Below are 18,628 nucleotides of genomic sequence, written 5' to 3' on the forward strand. Positions count from 1 at the left end.
TACCTGATGTCATAATTAATGTTTTCTTTCAGACATTTCATCAAACACCTTACGTGCATATCTTTGGAGATGGTCAATGTATGTACTTTGTAGGAGCAAGGTGCCTCTTGCACGTAAGGTGTTTGATGACATCAGCTATTTATATTTATACTAGTAATATGTTTTTTTAATTAAATTTTCAAAGCAGTATCATTTCAAAAATATGTCATAACTTTACTTACCTAACATTTCAAGTGTATTACTCCGTAATACATAAGAAGCCTTACCCAAAAGACAGCCACACATATTTTCAATTCAATCAAATACCCTTACAAACAAATGATCCTTTAAATTATCTTCAAAAAGGCAGTTAATGGGTGAAACAATTGTTAGCGCAGCCGTGAATGTGCTGATCAAGAAGCTAATCTCTGGTCTGTTGTTGAATTTGGCTAAACATGAAGGAATCGAATCTCAGCTGAAGAAATGGAAGAAAGATTTGTGCCTAATCCAAGATGTGCTCGTTGATGCAGGTCACAAGCAAATAACTCATAATGCTGTTAGAACATGGCTAAAGGAGCTTCAGGAATTGGCTTATGACATGGAGGGTATAGTGGATGATATGGCCATTGAAGCTATGAAGCGCGAGCTGAATCAAAAATCTGATACCAGCACCAGTACTAGTCGTAAGTTAATTAAGAGTGTCCGTGGTGTTTTTACTCGGTACGTGTATGGTCGTAACATTAGTTCAAAGCTAGATGAGATTTCCATTAGATTAACTGAACTTATTTATCAGAAAACTAATCTCGGTCTAGATGTTTACGGGAAATTCAAAAGATCATCAGATTATTCAACAGACGGTTGGAAACTTCACTTGTTGATGTGTCCAAAGTTTTGGGTCGGGAAGCGGATAAAGAGGCATTACTCGAGCAGCTATTGGGGGGTGAAGCAAGTACTCAAAACGTGAGCATCTTGCCCATAGTTGGTATGGGTGGCGTTGGCAAAACAACTCTAGCTAAACTAGTGTACAACGATAAGAAAGTTAAGGATCACTTTGAACTCAGGGCATGGGTTTGTGTTTCTGACGAGTTCGATGTATTGAGTATTAGTAACACCATTTATCAGGCTGTCACCGGGGAGGAGGATAAAACATTTACAGATCTAAATCTACTTCATGTGGCACTTAAAAAAAACTGTCACAAAAACGGTTCTTAATAGTGTCGGACGACGTCTAGAACGAAGACAACAAGGTGTGGGATATTCTTGAACAACCACTTGTAGATTTACCTGGTAGTAAAATTATCGTGTAACGCCTCACTTTTTGAACCCTTCGTCTGATGAATATGCTCTGTCTTTATTTGCCAAAGGCGCGCTAGATGAACATAACTTTGAGAATCTTCCCTCACTTGTACCATATGCTCAAGGTATCGTTGAGAAATGTGGTGGTTTGCCTTTGGCTTTGATAGCACTTGGGAGGGTCTTGAAGAATAAAGTAAACGATGAAGATGAATGGGAAAAGTTGTTGAACAGTGAGATATGGAGTTCAGATGTTGGAAGTGATCATATTCTACCGGCTCTTAATCTAAGCTATTATGATCTCCCATCTCAACTTAAGAAACTTTTTGCATATTGCTGCTTATTCCCAAAAGACTACGTGTTCGATAAGAAACAACTGGTGTTACTTTGGATGGCAGAGGGGTTTCTAAACCCACCAAAAGGCAACATGTCAATGGAGTTTTTGGGTCATTTTTTCAACATTCTGTAGATAGTGAATCCGAATACATCATGCACGACTTGATGAATGACCTGGCCATAAGTGTTGCGGGTGAGTTTTTTTGTATGTTGGATGAGAAGATGGATCTAAATGGTAGGATAGAAGCTTTTGAAAAGTTCCGTCACTTTTCATTCATACGTGAACAAGATGTAGCATATAGAAAGTTTAAGGAATTACACAAAGCTACACTTAAGAACCTTCCTACCTGTGTCAGTGCGGGAATCAATGCATCAGTATTATTTTAAATATAAGTGGGAATTTAAAATCGGATTGGACAACGTTCTTGTTGAATTACTTCCAAAACTACAATTGCTAAGGGTGTTGAACTTGAGTTATTGTAACATTACCGAGGTTCCAATGTTTTTTGGGAATCTCAAACATATAAGGTACCTTAATTTCTCAGGAACTAGTATTGAAAGATTACCTGAACAATTCGGTGAGCTACGTAATCTGCAAAGCTTGCTGGTTCGTGAGTTTCCTAATTTAGCTAGCTTGCCAGTTAGTTTTGAGAAGTTGATAAACTTACGACATCTCGACTTTGATGATACTACAAGGTTGATGAAGACTCCATCAGGGATTGGTGAGTTGACTCAACTGTAGACTCTACAGAAGGTTTTCATTGAAGGAGGTAGTGGGTTTAATTTATCAGGACTGAAACACCTTGTTGATCTTCAGGGTGGATTTTCCATTAATGGGTTGGAAAATGTGATGGATCCAATACAAGCAAAGGATGCCAACTTGCAACAAAAGAAGGGTCTTGATGATATTGTTTTGAAATGGACATACGTGTTTGATGATCCTCGAAATTTGCAGGCTGAATATGAAGTTCTTGAATATCTAAGACCTCACTGTAAGTTGAAGACACTCGAGATTTTTTGGTACGGGGGAGTGAAATTTCCTAGTTGGGTTGGAGATCCATCATTCAATCAGTTAAGGAAACTTGAATTAAATGGTTGTAGAAGTTGTACACAATTAACAACTGATGATGGTAACAACGCTAGAACTTGTGACGATCGGTCCAAATCCATATGGACGAACACGTCATTCATTGATTTCATTGCGAGGTATTTGACCTCTATATGATACATTTTGTAAACATTGCATTCTTTTGAAAAGGCACACCATAAATGAATATTTAAATCAAAGGTTTTCGACATCTGATGATTTCTACATATAGACAATCACCATAAATAATAGTTTACAACAGTATTTCTGTTGACAATGCAGTCAAAATAAGATACATGGTGATGATTTGGTGAATGCAACGTCTCCTTGAAAAATATGTCATGTAAGACTCCATGCACATAGCTTGTTTAACATCTAAGAAAACAGCGGAAGACTTCTAGGAAACCTGAGAATAAACATGCTAACAAGTGTCAACACAAAGGTTGGTGAGTTCATAGTTTTAGTGTTTCGCATAATCTGTATATAAAAGTGGATCACAAGATTTCAGTTGTTTCATCCAGAAACGTTTATCAAAATATTCTACGAAATTGAGCACCCTGGTAACTAAACTTAGCGTATATATAATTTGTACCCTTTGTATAATCATCTTAATAATACACGCAAACCAACGTGTACGCTTCTCAAATAGCATACGTCCGTTAAAAGGCTAGTGCTCTAGCTCGGACGGGGATATCAAACCCTATGGATCCATATACTACTACTCGCGCCCACCAGTTCTTATAACTGGCAGTTACTAGTTACCAAAGCTAAGGGATTTTCGGTTCAAACTCAGTGTAGAATTTAGTATGTACTTGTATCCATTGTTTTTAAAATAAAGTGCATGTATTCTCAGCCCAAAAATATATATTGCAAAAGCAATTAAAAAGGGAGCAAATGAAACTCACGCATATAAATATTGTAAATCAGTTAATAAAGCATTTGCATGTATTCTCAGCCCAAAAATGTAGAGAGTAAAAGGGATCATATGAAACTCACCTTAGCAGCATATAAAGTCGTTCACCAAAATGTGATCGAAACACGGATTACCAAATAACCGTAGATCTCAACCTAGAGAACATATGTTGGTCAATAAATGTCTATCAAGCTAGGTCAGGTCATAGTGTATCACAATCCTAATGCTCGTTATTGACATACAAAAGTTATCCAATGTTGTTTCAAAAAGTCAATTTTGATAATAGTTCAACAAACGAGACGTACCTTATATAAGGATTCATTTACTCGGTTGGTAATATTTAAAAGTTCACTTTATCAATCTCGTAAACAAGTTGTTTAAATCTTAATTGCAGATTCAAAAGCAATTTCGATTAACGTCAATCATAATTCAGTTGATCATATCTTTTAATCCGTTCATCGAAACTATTCGATATCTAAATGAAAAGTTATTGATTTTTCGCCGGCTTTCCAAAAACATGTATATCATATACCTTTTGCCAGTAGTATATGTATTTAATTAGTGATTCATTATAAACTGTTTAACGACGAAATTTAGTATACAAGCATGCATAAACATATATACTCGAGCACTAGACATGGATACACTATTAATTTATAAAAGATAAAATATAAATGCTTACGTATCAATATTGTGATTCAATATTTCAGAAAAGTACGTAGAAGCAACGAAGATGATAAACACTAGGTTTGACTTGAGAACAATACCCTTGAATATTATCCATAATGTCCATAGCTATAACCCATAGTTTTCTTATCTCTATCCCGCTCGAAAACCCGTTTTGAAAGTGACACGCCCATAACCTCGTCGTAATATTTTATGTAATAATATTACTAATAATAATAATAGTAATAATAATAATAATAATAATAATAATAATAATAATAATAATAATAATAATAATAATAATAATAATAATAATAATAATAATAATAATAATAATAATAAGATTAATAATATATAAATATAATACGAGAGAGATAGATAAGAGTTGGAGTGCATCAGAAATCAGAAAAACGCTCGAATTTATAGATGTGGCCAGATACAGACTGCCATGCGATCGCATGGCCTTCAAGCACATTTCCCATGCGATCGCATGGGAAGGATTTACAGCTCACAAATTTTTGTCTCGTTGTTTGTCGACATATTATTTAATTATAAATATAATATAATTAATTTATATAATTAATTATATATTATATTAAATTCACGTGCATAGTGGACTTGTAATTTTTGTTCCGATAAGTCGTACGTTGTCACTCGACTTATGTCCCGGTTCCGGTTTCTCGAACGCATTTTCGTACGCTTAGAAAAATAATACTTTATGTTTCGTGACACGTACCTTTGTCAAAATATAGCCTTAAATTATCCATAAACTGTACCACTCAAAGTATATCTTAAACTTTCGAGTGTTTTGGTCATTTACTTCTATAAATTATCGTCTCGCTATTTGTTAAAATACATTTTAAAATAGTGTTTACTGTAGCAAAGTTACTGTAGCAAAGTCAATTTTTACTGTAGCAATTCACTGTAGCAATTCAATTTCACTGTAGCAAGTAGTGATTTTCGAAAAAACTGTAGCATTTTGGGTACTGTAGCAATTTGAAAATACTGTAGCATACTGGTTCATCTTAAACGCTTTAGTTAACTTATCTGAATATCAATCGAATCAATAAACGAATGTTACTATCGTTTACTAAATAACTTGAAATTATATATATGTATATATCTTTTTAATATACATAAATCAGTTTTTAAATACACATTAGAAGTTATTTATAAATAAATTTTAATAATAAGTATTTCAACTTATCATATATATTCAAATAGATATTTAAACCAATAAGTTTAATGTACGGTATCAAACAATTAATACATTGTTAACTTTTCAAGTTATAGTATATATGTATCTATTTACATATAATTGTTCGCGAATCGTCGAAAACAACCGAAGGGTATTTAAATATATAAAAGTAGTTCAAAAATTTTGAGATTCAGTTTTACAGACTTTGTTTATCGTGTCAGAAATATTAATCATACAAAGATTAAGTTTAAATTTGGTCAGAAATTTCCGGGTCATCACAGTACCTACCCGTTAAAGAAATTTCGTCCCGAAATTTGAGTGAGGTCGTCATGGCTAACAATAAAAATATTTTCATGACGAATATGAGTCGATAACTAGAGTTTTATCACGGTTGAATAATATAGATACAATAATCCAATTACTCAAAGCGTATGAGAGAAGTTATCGTAATCAAGTGAAATGGAGAATAGAGATGCGTCTTATCTCTTGATGTAGTAACAATTGATTTCCGGATTTTAAGGAATAGAAAATCTTCATAATCTAAATAAGATTTGATTCTTCAGAATTTGCGGAAATTAGGATTTTCTTTGATTAAATGTGTAATCTGCCTCGATTGCTATGTCTGATATTTTGCTATAAATTGACCTCTTCCGTTTCATTTATTTTCACCACTCCTATAATCTTCTTCCTTATTTCATACTTCCTAATAGATTGTGAAAATGCTTAATCCAGTTCTGATTCTTGATATTTTCTTAGCTATCGTATCATTCATTCTTCTTTTTCATCTGCCACCAGAGGAGGTTATTTTCTTCTACTATTACCTTGGGGTTATATTGTTTTTCATTCTCCCGTATCTTTATATTGCTATACGCATTGATATACACGGTTTGTAATTTCGGGGTTGTTTTCGGGCTTCATATTTTCCATTATATTTTGGAGCTTCATGCTTTCGTTTTCTCTTCCCGACTTTAAGTCAAGTGAATAATGGTCCAGAATTCGTAGGTATGAAGTTTCAGATGAACATAACTAATGTTCTAAGAAAGAAATGGTAATAGCACAATCTGACTTGTCAAATTACCAGAATACCTCGAAAAAGACCGAATCATTAAGAAAATATTTTCTTGATATTTTTAGAGATTATATAGAATGAAAGAGTTATGTAACATGGTTCATGATGAGGGTGTGATCTGTGAACCTTTGTCACGTTCCATTAGAAACTCAACATGACTTACTGTAATATAATCACGTTGATCAAGTGTCATTATATTATACTAACTCATGCTTTAGCTCCCAACACCACTTCCAAAATATTCATATTTTAAACTTGAAAGTTTCAGAATTTAGAAACTAAAATAGTTTCTTTTATAGGGTAACACAGATATCGTAAAGAGAAAATTGATTTTCGATAAGAATGATTATGAAATTATCTCCAGAAATATGGAGGATATTTATAATGAAAGATACGATGATATCCTAGAATTTCTAATATCAGAGGATGATGAAGAATATTGTCTGCAAGGGTTTAGATTCGGAAGCAAGGTATTCGTTAATGGCTTCAGCAGATACTGAATCATTTGGATTCTTTAAAGACAGGTTTCGTCCTTGTGATTTATCCACAGCCTCTTTCATACTTTGCTCAATCCGTTTTCCAGTTCCAAACTTTCTCGTTTACAGTTTTTGCTGCTTCATCAACATTTTTCCAAAATTCGGAGAACTAGTTTCGTAGTTTGGGGTGTTTTTCGGAAACTTCACATTCGAAGTATGTAAGTCCAGGAGGTAGACGTTATATGTACACATATAACTGTTGGCGTAGACGTGCTACAAGATTTCAAAATACTGATTGCTAATTCCCGATAGTTGGTATGGCAATTGCCGTTACAAGATGTGGATGAGTACATGATACGGTTTCAATGAGTATAAGGATTTTTTTGGAAGGTCAAAGATCAATGAAGTTGTTGGTAAATTTACTGCTAATGTGGTGGAACATGAAAGGTTCCCCAGTAACGAAAACGTATATGCCAAAATTACAAGTCTGAAAGGTCGTCGTTGACTGGTTGAATGGTTGATAATACTGGATACTTTGAAAAGGAATTGCAAGGTTATTTTCGGTAAAAACAATTTTAAAGGATCTTGCATAGTTTTGAAGTCAAAGTATAGATTTGAAAGATGTAGAGATCTAAGAATGATGTCACCGGTTCAGAGTTATGGCTTGGATTCTGATCCGTCGATATCAGAATATGTGATTGAATTTGCATGAAATGATTGTGTATCATTGTGAAGATAGTAAGTATAGTTAATGATTTTTGAATCAAAATTGAAGAATGTACAGTGTAACATATTAATTGTGAACTTAAATATTTCTCGAGTAGTACCTACCCGTTAAAGATTTCACAATTAATACTTTGTACAAAAGAATTTTTTTTTTTTTTATTACCGTCTTTATGAAAATATATGTATGTATATTTTTTTTTTTTCAAATCTAATACAGATTTAATGAGTTAATATCATATTAAGCTCATTTGATTTTCGAATTGACTTAGAAATGATTAATCTCTAAAACATTAAAGATTACATAATCTTTGCGGAGTATTTCGCTAATGTAATCGATACTCCATTATTTATTCTTATTTCTCGGTGAAGGATGTTGATGCTTGTGGAATCTTTGTGAACCTTACAAGGCACAGATGATGTTTTCTGGAAAGTTTCGAGTACATCGAAAATGAAAATGTAAAATCAATTATGTAATTGAATAATACACTTGGTTTATTATGAAATGAAATTCATTAAGTTGAAACAGAGATTGTAGTTAACAATGGTTAAGTTATTAAGGAAGGATGCACATCATTGCATATTAGTAATATGAACTAACCGAGTAGTACCTACCAGTTAAGATTCACACGTAATAGCTTAGTACGAAAAGATTTATTTTGATTTCAAAATTCATATATATTAAATATACATAAAATTCCTTCAGGGGAAATAAGTTAATACTTCATCGGTTATTGTTGCTGGTATTTCTTGGTAACTACGATGCGTATGACGTTGATGTTCAAAGTACATATTGTGATGTTGAGGCTTGCGGTGAGGATGTTGTTGGTGGTGGTAATGGTACTGTTGGTTTTGTTGTTGGTGGTACTGTTGATGCCGGAGATTCTGCTGGTGCTTGTAACCTTTGCACCATATTCTCCAAAGCCACTACCCGAGCGCGAAGCTCGTTGACTTCTTCTACTATACCGGGATGATTGGCGGTTCGGACGAGCGGATGAATAAGATCCAGAATTTGAGAGAGTATATGATCATGACGAGATATTCTGGAGATGAGAGAGAAAATGGTATTACGAACAGGTTCGCCGGTAAGTGCTTCGGGTTCTTCGCCAAGAGGGCAATGTGGTGGATGGAAGGGATCGCCTTCTTCTTGTCTCCAATAATTAAGTAGGCTACGAACCCATCCCCAATTCATCCAGAATAGATGATGGCTAATTGGTTGATCCATTCCGGTTACACTGTCTTCGGAATTCAGGTGAATATCCATATCGGAATAGCTGTCGGAATTTAAGGAATTTGAACTAGATACGGGATCCATCTTGTATAATTAGAGAGATGATTTTTGATATGAAATAGATTATAAAATTTGATTGGTACTCTTCAATACATAATTTACATATGTATATATAATACCAAAATCCCGTAAATTACGGAGAAATTTTCGGAAGATGGCAGTCAAAGTTTACTGTAATAGATATGCCAAGATATGAATTTTGTCTATACACTATCTATGCAATCAATGCAATTAGACGCATTTAGACTTAAGATGATAGACACGTAATTTCTGATAAGAAATGATAATCAAAACTTTTGACATGCAGACACAGTCGAAGTCCAGACTTACTAATGTATCCTAACAACTATCAGTTAGACACACTTATGCAAGACCTGGTTCACTAGGACCAACGCTCTGATACCAACTGTGACGATCGGTCCAAATCCATATGGACGAACACGTCATTCATTGATTTCATTGCGAGGTATTTGACCTCTATATGATACATTTTGTAAACATTGCATTCTTTTGAAAAGGCACACCATAAATGAATATTTAAATCAAAGGTTTTCGACATCTGATGATTTCTACATATAGACAATCACCATAAATAATAGTTTACAACAGTATTTCCGTTGACAATGCAGTCAAAATAAGATACATGGTGATGATTTGGTGAATGCAACGTCTCCTTGAAAAATATGTCATGTAAGACTCCATGCACATAGCTTGTTTAACATCTAAGAAAACAGCGGAAGACTTCTAGGAAACCTGAGAATAAACAAGCTAACAAGTGTCAACACAAAGGTTGGTGAGTTCATAGTTTTAGTGTTTCGCATAATCTGTATATAAAAGTGGATCACAAGATTTCAGTTGTTTCATCCAGAAACGTTTATCAAAATATTCTACGAAATTGAGCTCCCTGGCAACTAAACTTAACGTATATATAATTTGTACCCTTTGTATAATCATCTTAATAATACACGCAAACCAACGTGTACGCTTCTCAAATAGCATACGTCCGTTAAAAGGCTAGTGCTCTAGCTCGGACGGGGATATCAAACCCTATGGATCCATATACTACTACTCGCGCCCACCAGTTCTTATAACTGGCAGTTACTAGTTACCAAAGCTAAGGGATTTTCGGTTCAAACTCAGTGTAGAATTTAGTATGTACTTGTATCCATTGTTTTTAAAATAAAGTGCATGTATTCTCAGCCCAAAAATATATATTGCAAAAGCAATTAAAAAGGGAGCAAATGAAACTCACGCATATAAATATTGTAAATCAGTTAATAAAGCATTTGCATGTATTCTCAGCCCAAAAATGTAGAGAGTAAAAGGGATCATATGAAACTCACCTTAGCAGCATATAAAGTCGTTCACCAAAATGTGATCGAAACACGGATTACCAAATAACCGTAGATCTCAACCTAGAGAACATATGTTGGTCAATAAATGTCTATCAAGCTAGGTCAGGTCATAGTGTATCACAATCCTAATGCTCGTTATTGACATACAAAAGTTATCCAATGTTGTTTCAAAAAGTCAATTTTGATAATAGTTCAACAAACGAGACGTACCTTATATAAGGATTCATTTACTCGGTTGGTAATATTTAAAAGTTCACTTTATCAATCTCGTAAACAAGTTGTTTAAATCTTAATTGCAGATTCAAAAGCAATTTCGATTAACGTCAATCATAATTCAGTTGATCATATCTTTTAATCCGTTCATCGAAACTATTCGATATCTAAATGAAAAGTTATTGATTTTTCGCCGGCTTTCCAAAAACATGTATATCATATACCTTTTACCAGTAGTATATGTATTTAATTAGTGATTCATTATAAACTGTTTAACGACGAAATTTAGTATACAAGCATGCATAAACATATATACTCGAGCACTAGACATGGATACACTATTAATTTATAAAAGATAAAATATAAATGCTTACGTATCAATATTGTGATTCAATATTTCAGAAAAGTACGTAGAAGCAACGAAGATGATAAACACTAGGTTTGACTTGAGAACAATACCCTTGAATATTATCCATAATGTCCATAGCTATAACCCATAGTTTTTTTATCTCTATCCCGCTCGAAAACCCGTTTTGAAAGTGACACGCCCATAACCTCGTCGTAATATTTTATGTAATAATATTACTAATAATAATAATAGTAATAATAATAATAATAATAATAATAATAATAATAATAATAATAATAATAATAATAATAATAATAATAATAATAATAATAAGATTAATAATATTTAAATATAATACGAGAGAGATAGATAAGAGTTGGAGTGCATCAGAAATCAGAAAAACGCTCGAATTTATAGATGTGGCCAGATACAGACTGCCATGCGATCGCATGGCCTTCAAGCACATTTCCCATGCGATCGCATGGGAAGGATTTACAGCTCACAAATTTTTGTCTCGTTGTTTGTCGACATATTATTTAATTATAAATATAATATAATTAATTTATATAATTAATTATATATTATATTAAATTCACGTGCATAGTGGACTTGTAATTTTTGTTCCGATAAGTCGTACGTTGTCACTCGACTTATGTCCCGGTTCCAGTTTCTCGAACGCATTTTCGTACGCTTAGAAAAATAATACTTTATGTTTCGTGACACGTACCTTTGTCAAAATATAGCCTTAAATTATCCATAAACTGTACCACTCAAAGTATATCTTAAACTTTCGAGTGTTTTGGTCATTTACTTCTATAAATTATCGTCTCGCTATTTGTTAAAATACATTTTAAAATAGTGTTTACTGTAGCAAAGTTACTGTAGCAAAGTCAATTTTTACTGTAGCAATTCACTGTAGCAATTCAATTTCACTGTAGCAAGTAGTGATTTTCGAAAAAACTGTAGCATTTTGGGTACTGTAGCAATTTGAAAATACTGTAGCATACTGGTTCATCTTAAACGCTTTAGTTAACTTATCTGAATATCAATCGAATCAATAAACGAATGTTACTATCGTTTACTAAATAACTTGAAATTATATATATGTATATATCTTTTTAATATACATAAATCAGTTTTTAAACACACATTAGAAGTTATTTATAAATAAATTTTAATAATAAGTATTTCAACTTATCATATATATTCAAATAGATATTTAAACCAATAAGTTTAATGTACGGTATCAAACAATTAATACATTGTTAACTTTTCAAGTTATAGTATATATGTATCTATTTACATATAATTGTTCGCGAATCGTCGAAAATAACCGAAGGGTATTTAAATATATAAAAGTAGTTCAAAAATTTTGAGATTCAGTTTTACAGACTTTGCTTATCGTGTCGGAAATGTTAATCATACAAAGATTAAGTTTAAATTTGGTCAGAAATTTCCGGGTCATCACAGAACTGGATCGTTTGCTCATCTTGTTGAACTACATATAATAGATTGGCTTATGGCATGGAAGATGTAGTGGATGATATGGCCACTGAAGCTATGAAGCGTGAGCTGAATCGAAAATCTGATGCCAGCACCAGCACCATCACTAGTCGTAAGTTATTTAAGAGTGTCCATGGTGTTTTTACTCAGTACGTATATGGTCGTAACATTAGTTCAAAGCTAGATGAGATTTCCATTAGATTAACTGAACTTATTGATCAGAAAACTAATCTCGGTCTAGATGTTTACGGGAAATTTGAAAGATCACCAGATTATTTGAACAGACTAATCACCAGATTATTCCATTAGATTACAAAGTTTTGGGTCGGAAAGCGGATAAAGAGGCATTGCTCGAAAAGCTATTGGGGGGTGAAGCAAATAATCAAAATGTAAGCATCTTGCCAATAGTTGGTCTTGGCGGGGTTGGCAAAACAACTCTAGCCAAACTTGTGTACAACGACAATCAAGTTAAGGATCACTTTGAAGTCATGGGTTGGGTTTGTGTTTCAGACGAGTTCAATGTATTGAGTATCAGTAACATCATTTATCCGCCGGGGAGGGGGATAAAACATTTACTGATCTAAATCTTCTTCATGTGGCACTTAAAACAAAACTGTCACAAAAACGGTTCTTAATAGTGTTGGACAACGTCTGGAACGAAGAATATAAGGAGTGGGACACTCTTGAACAACCACTTGTTGGGTTACCTGGTAGTAAAATTATCGTGACAACCCGGAAGACGAGGGTTTCATCGGTAATGACCAGTGTAAAACCTTACATTCTGAACCCTTTGTCTGATGAATACGCTCTTTCTTTATTTGCCAAATGTGCGCTAGATGAACATAACTTTGAAATCAGAGGCGGTACTATGTGTTAGTAAAAGAGGGCCATGGCCATCCTTAAATTTTGGCTTCTAGTGTAAAAATTACTTATATTATAAGATAAATTTAGAATATTACCTTTATGGCCCTCTTAAAAGTTTATAAATTTAGCAATAGCCCTCCCAAAATAGTTTTTCACCTTCCGCCACTGTTTGAAATCATCTGTCACTCAAACCATTTGCTCAAGGTATCGTTGAGAAATGTGGTGGTTTGCCTCTGACTTTGATAGCACTTGGGAGGGTCTTGAAGAATAAGGGAGATGATGAATGGGAGAAGTTGTTGAACAATGAGATATGGAGTTTAGATGTTAGAAGTGATCATACTCTTCATGCTCTCAAGCTAAGCTATTATGACTACGTGTTTGATAAGAAACAACATGTGTTACTGTGGATGGCAGAGGGCTTTCTAAACTAACCAAAAGGCAACATGTCAATGGAGAGTTTGGGTTTCCGGTATTTTGAAGAGTTACAATCAAGGTCGTTTTTTTCAACATTCAACATATAGCAAATCCAAATACATCATGCACGACTTGATGAATGACCTGGCCATTAGTGTCGCGGGTGAGTTTTTCTATATGTTGGATGAGAAGATGGATCTAAATGGTAGGATCGAAGCTTTTGAGAAGTTCCGTTACTTTTCATTCATACGTCAAGGAGATGCAGCATATAGAAAGTTTTGGGGCGGGAAGAGGATAAAGAGGCATTGCTCGAAAAGCTATTGGGGGGTGAAGCATGTAACCAAAATGTGAGCATCGTGCCCAAAGTTGGCCTTGGAGGTGTTGGAAAAACAACTCTAACAAAACTAGTGTACAACGATAAGAAAGTTATGGATCACTTTGAAGTCATGACTTGGGTTTGTGTTTCAGACGAGTTCAATGTATTGAGTATTAGTAACACCATTTATCAGGCTGTCACCGGGGAGGAGGATAAAACATTTACAGATCTAAATCTACTTCATGTGGCACTTAAAACAAAACTGTCACAAAAACGGTTCTTAATAGTGTTGGACGACGTCTGGAACGAAGACTGCAAAGTGTGGGATACTCTAGAAAGACCACTTGTTGGGTTACCTGGTAGTAAAATTATCGTGACAACCCGAAAGACCCAGGTCGCATCATTAATGACCAGGGTAACACCTCACTTTCTGAACCCTTTGTCTGATGAATACGCTCCGTCTTTATTTGCCAAATGTGCGCTAGATGAACATAACTTTGATAATCATCCCTCACTTGTACCGTTTGCTCAAGGTATCGTTGAGAAGTGTTGAAGAATAAAGGAAACGATGAAGATGAATGGGAAAAGTTGTTGAACAATGAGATATGGAGTTCAGATGTTGGAAGTGATCATATTCTACCTGCTCTCAAGCTAAGCTATTTTGATCTCCCTTCTCAATTAAAGCAACTTTTTGCCTACTGTTGTTTATTCCCGAAGGACTACGTGTTTCATAAGAAAGAACTGGTGTTACTATGGATGGCAGAGGGGTTTTTAAACCCATCAAAAGGCAACATGTCAATGGAGAGTTTGGGTTTCCGGTATTTTGAAGAGTTACAATCAAGGTCGTTTTTTCAACATTCAACAGATAGTGAATCCGAATACATCATGCACGACTTGATGAATGACTTGGCCATAAGTGTTGCGGGTGAGTTTTTCTGTATGTTGGATCAGAAGATGGATCTTAATTGTAGGATCAAAGCTTTTGAGAAGTTCCGTTACTTTTCATTCATACGTCAACAAAATGCAACGTATAGAACATTTAAGGAATTACACAGAGCTACACACTTACGAACCTTCCTACCAGTGTCGGTGTCAGTGTCAATACGGTGGATGAGGTTCGAACCACAATTCAAATTGAGCAACGTACTACTTGAATTAATTCCAAAACTACAATTACTAAGGGTGTTGAACTTGAGTTATTGTAACATTACTGAGGCACCAATGTTTATTGGAAATCTCAAACATATCAGGTACCTCAATTTTTCAGGAACTTGCATCAGAAGCTTACCTGAACAAGTCGGTGAGCTATATAATCTGCAAAGCTTGCTGGTTTGTAATTGTGAGAATTTTTCCAGTTTGTCGTTCAGTTTTGAGAAGTTAATAAACTTACGACATCTTGACTTGAAATATACTCCATTGTTGAAGAACTTTAGCTTTGGGATTGGTGAGTTGACAAATCTACAAACTCTATCCAAGGTTATCATTGAAGGAAATATTGGGTTTAAATTATCAGAATTGAAAGACCTTGTTGATCTTAAGGGTGAACTTTCCATTGAAGGGTTGGAAAAGGTGATGGATCCAATACAAGCAAAGGATGCCAACTTGCAACAAAAGAAGGGTCTTGATGATATTGTTTTGAAATGGACAAAAGTGTTTGATGATTCTCGAAATTTGCAGGCTGAATATGAAGTTCTTGAATATCTAAGAGTTGAAAACACTCGAGATTTTGTTCTATGGGGGAGTGAAATTTCCTTCTTGGGTCGGAGATCCATCATTCAATCAGTTAAGGAAACTTGAAATAAATGGTTGTAGAAGTTGTACACAATTAACAACTGGTGATGGTAACGTTTCCTCATCTTGTTGAACTACATATAACAGATTATCCGAAACTTGCCGACGTTTCAATTGGATCATTACCGTTACTTGAGGATTTAAATATAGAAAGATGCTCCGAAGAAGTGGTAAGATCTATAATTTGTGCGTCTTCGTCAATTCGTGAGTTGAAAATTACTCGTATTGAAGGACTTACGAAACTGGATGGGGATGTTTTGAAACATCTCAAGGCACTTGAATATCTATATATTTATGGATGTGATGATTTGAGATACTTGTGGGATTCAGAATCGAAGGCATACGGGTTTCTTGTGAGTTTAAAAGAGTTGGAAGTATATAAATGTAATAAGTTGGTATCAATGGAAGAGAAAGAGGAGGTTAGTGTTAATGTGGGGAGTAACAACATTGACAAAGGATCTGTTCTTATTCTTAGATATGTGTTTCTTAGTGGTTGTAATTCATTGGAGAGTTACAATTGCCCTATTAGTGTTGTGAAGTTGAAGATCGAGAGTTGTGATTCATTGACATCATTGACATTGGGATCAATGGTAAAGAAAGCGGATGTCCCATCCTCTCTCAAGTCTCTTGAAATAAGTTATTGCACGAATTTGAAGTCATTTTCTCATGAACATTTGAAAAGTCTCACATGTTTGAACGGGATGACGATAACAGATTGTCCAAGTATGGATGATTCATTTCCATGTGGGTTGTGGCCTCCTAATTTAAGGAAGCTAACAATAGGAAGGTTAAAGAAGCCAATGTCAGAGTGGGGGCTTCAGAGTTACCCACCCTCACTTGTTCAACTAACATTATGGGGTGATGATTCAGGAGTGAAATCATTTGCAATGGAAGAAGATGCAATAAATAATACTACTGATTCAACATCGTTTCTTCTTCCACCATCTGTAACTTGTTTAAATATCTGTTGGTTTAAGTATGTTGAATCAGTTTCAGAGGTCGTACAACACCTTACTCATCTTCAACAACTTGATATTTGGAGGTGCCCTAATCTTAAAGATGTGCCAGACACAACTTCATCTTTGAGAGTGAAGGTGGAAAAGTAGAGAAGGAATCCAGATGTATTTTGCCACGTGAAATAACATCATGGTATTTTTTTAGATCTTTTTACGCGTTTTACTTTGCAAGGCACTATAAATTAATAAAGTTGTGTATTAATTGGTTTGGGGCTTTTGTTTTGCAAAGTTTTGTATATATTGTGTTGCTTTGGTTATCTACTTATCTTACCATATGCAACTAATAAACTAGCCCTCTACCTGTTTGATACAATTCCTCAGAGAGACATTTTCTTGTATTTCTTTAATTGATGTTTATAATGTTTTGGGAAATATATGAACATACACTAGACTACATATGTGTTACAAAAACTATCAAATTAGGAGTAACAAAAACTTAAGTGTAGTGGTCAGCTTATTTGGTATTTTACCTAATCTGATGCTAATTCGGGAATTTCATATGATATTTGACAGGTGATTCATCTGGAGTAAAATGGGGACTGACGGCTTTCAAAACACCAAAGGAGAAGCAGTGCAAAAGTTTCAGAGTTTGTTGTGATTATCGTGTTGTAGTTTTTTTTGTAACTTGAAAATTCTGTTTGCGATGTAACCTTGTAATGATTAATAAAGATTTTCACAATTCCCTGTTGATGGCATAACAACTGTGCTTTTAATGTATCCTATTTATTGAGCTATGAAGGTTATTAGTTAGATCATGTATTCCATATGTATTTCACGCTGACAACAAATATATTGCACAACAAATATATTGCACTCTGGTATTTTTTATAGTTGATCATCTTTAGCTCAACATTTTAACGACATAATTATGTCGCAACTTATTAGAAGCTATAGATGACTACCCAAAAAATTTTTGTTACCACCTTTCAAAAGTATGAAGTGAATGGCAATTTACTTAGCTGATCAATTCTCCCTTTGCAGGGTCTGTGAAATTTGTGCAAATTCTCCCTTTTTAAACACAAAAACAATCCATCTGCATTCGTATTTGTACCAGTCTTGAACTTAGGCACATTATCGCCATGTTTCTATGACACACACACAACCAAAAAAAAGAAAAAAAAAGGCTATAAGCACTTAATTAGTTTGGCGGTTTCATACGCGGAATCAGTATCATTTTGGTGGAGATCGTGTAAAGGGTTGTAATTTTAATACTAGATACTCTTTTAAATCAAGGTATCAGTATCTGAAAACAACAAGTTGACCCTATATGTATGGGTTACACTTGTTCAAGATGTTCTTGATAGAGGCAACAAAACAAACACATAGTTGTTAGGGAGTTTTTAAAGTATGTATATTTTTTATATCAATAGTTATAGACACCAACTTATAATGATCCATGGGTTAAATAATATACAATGCTTTGCCAAAGGTCTAAGCAGTTACAAGCAGCAACAACAGTTACAGAAAATGGGTCTAAATTTCCGTTCAACCCATCTGTTATTGAAGGGGTTAGAATTGTCACCCGGCCAGTTTGCTGTCAAATGAGTCAGAATTGCCACCCTCAGCTGTGTGCAGTTTGGGACAAACTTGTCTACGTTGTGGGTTGTTGTCTACCATTAGGTCATTGTGTGCTATTAGGCCCTTATATGCCATAAGGGTGGAGATACATGTCAACAACAGATTTTATTTGTACCACACTTACTTTTTTTTTTTTTCGAACAGCCATATATAAACAACCTCAACCTAGCAAGACGCTAGGAGAGGAGAAAAACCAAA

General features: G+C 34.4%; 1 protein-coding gene and 1 pseudogene across 1 annotated transcript; both read left to right on the plus strand.

Moving 5' to 3' along the window:
* The first annotated feature begins 352 nt into the window (after positions 1-352).
* On the plus strand, positions 353-1,741 carry LOC139875644 (putative disease resistance RPP13-like protein 1). The gene is made up of 3 exons (XM_071862964.1): positions 353-699; positions 792-1,183; positions 1,344-1,741. Exons 1-3 carry the CDS (start codon positions 353-355, stop codon positions 1,739-1,741), a joined length of 1,137 nt encoding a protein of 378 aa, XP_071719065.1.
* An 89-nt stretch (positions 1,742-1,830) lies between these two features.
* LOC139875645 (putative disease resistance RPP13-like protein 1) lies at positions 1,831-16,942 on the plus strand (annotated as a pseudogene).
* The last annotated feature ends 1,686 nt before the right edge of the window (positions 16,943-18,628 follow it).

This window comes from Rutidosis leptorrhynchoides, chromosome 11, assembly GCF_046630445.1.
Source record: "Rutidosis leptorrhynchoides isolate AG116_Rl617_1_P2 chromosome 11, CSIRO_AGI_Rlap_v1, whole genome shotgun sequence".
Taxonomy (NCBI): domain Eukaryota; kingdom Viridiplantae; phylum Streptophyta; class Magnoliopsida; order Asterales; family Asteraceae; genus Rutidosis; species Rutidosis leptorrhynchoides.

Coding starts and splice junctions, on each gene's coding strand:
- LOC139875644 (XM_071862964.1), top strand. CDS start 353: ATGGGTGAAACAATTGTTAGCGCAGCCGTGAATGTGCTGATCAAGAAG. Junction 700..791: donor GTCCGTGGTGTTTTTACTCG/GTACGTGTATGG, acceptor ATCTCGGTCTAG/ATGTTTACGGGAAATTCAAA. Junction 1,184..1,343: donor AAAAAACTGTCACAAAAACG/GTTCTTAATAGT, acceptor TATTTGCCAAAG/GCGCGCTAGATGAACATAAC.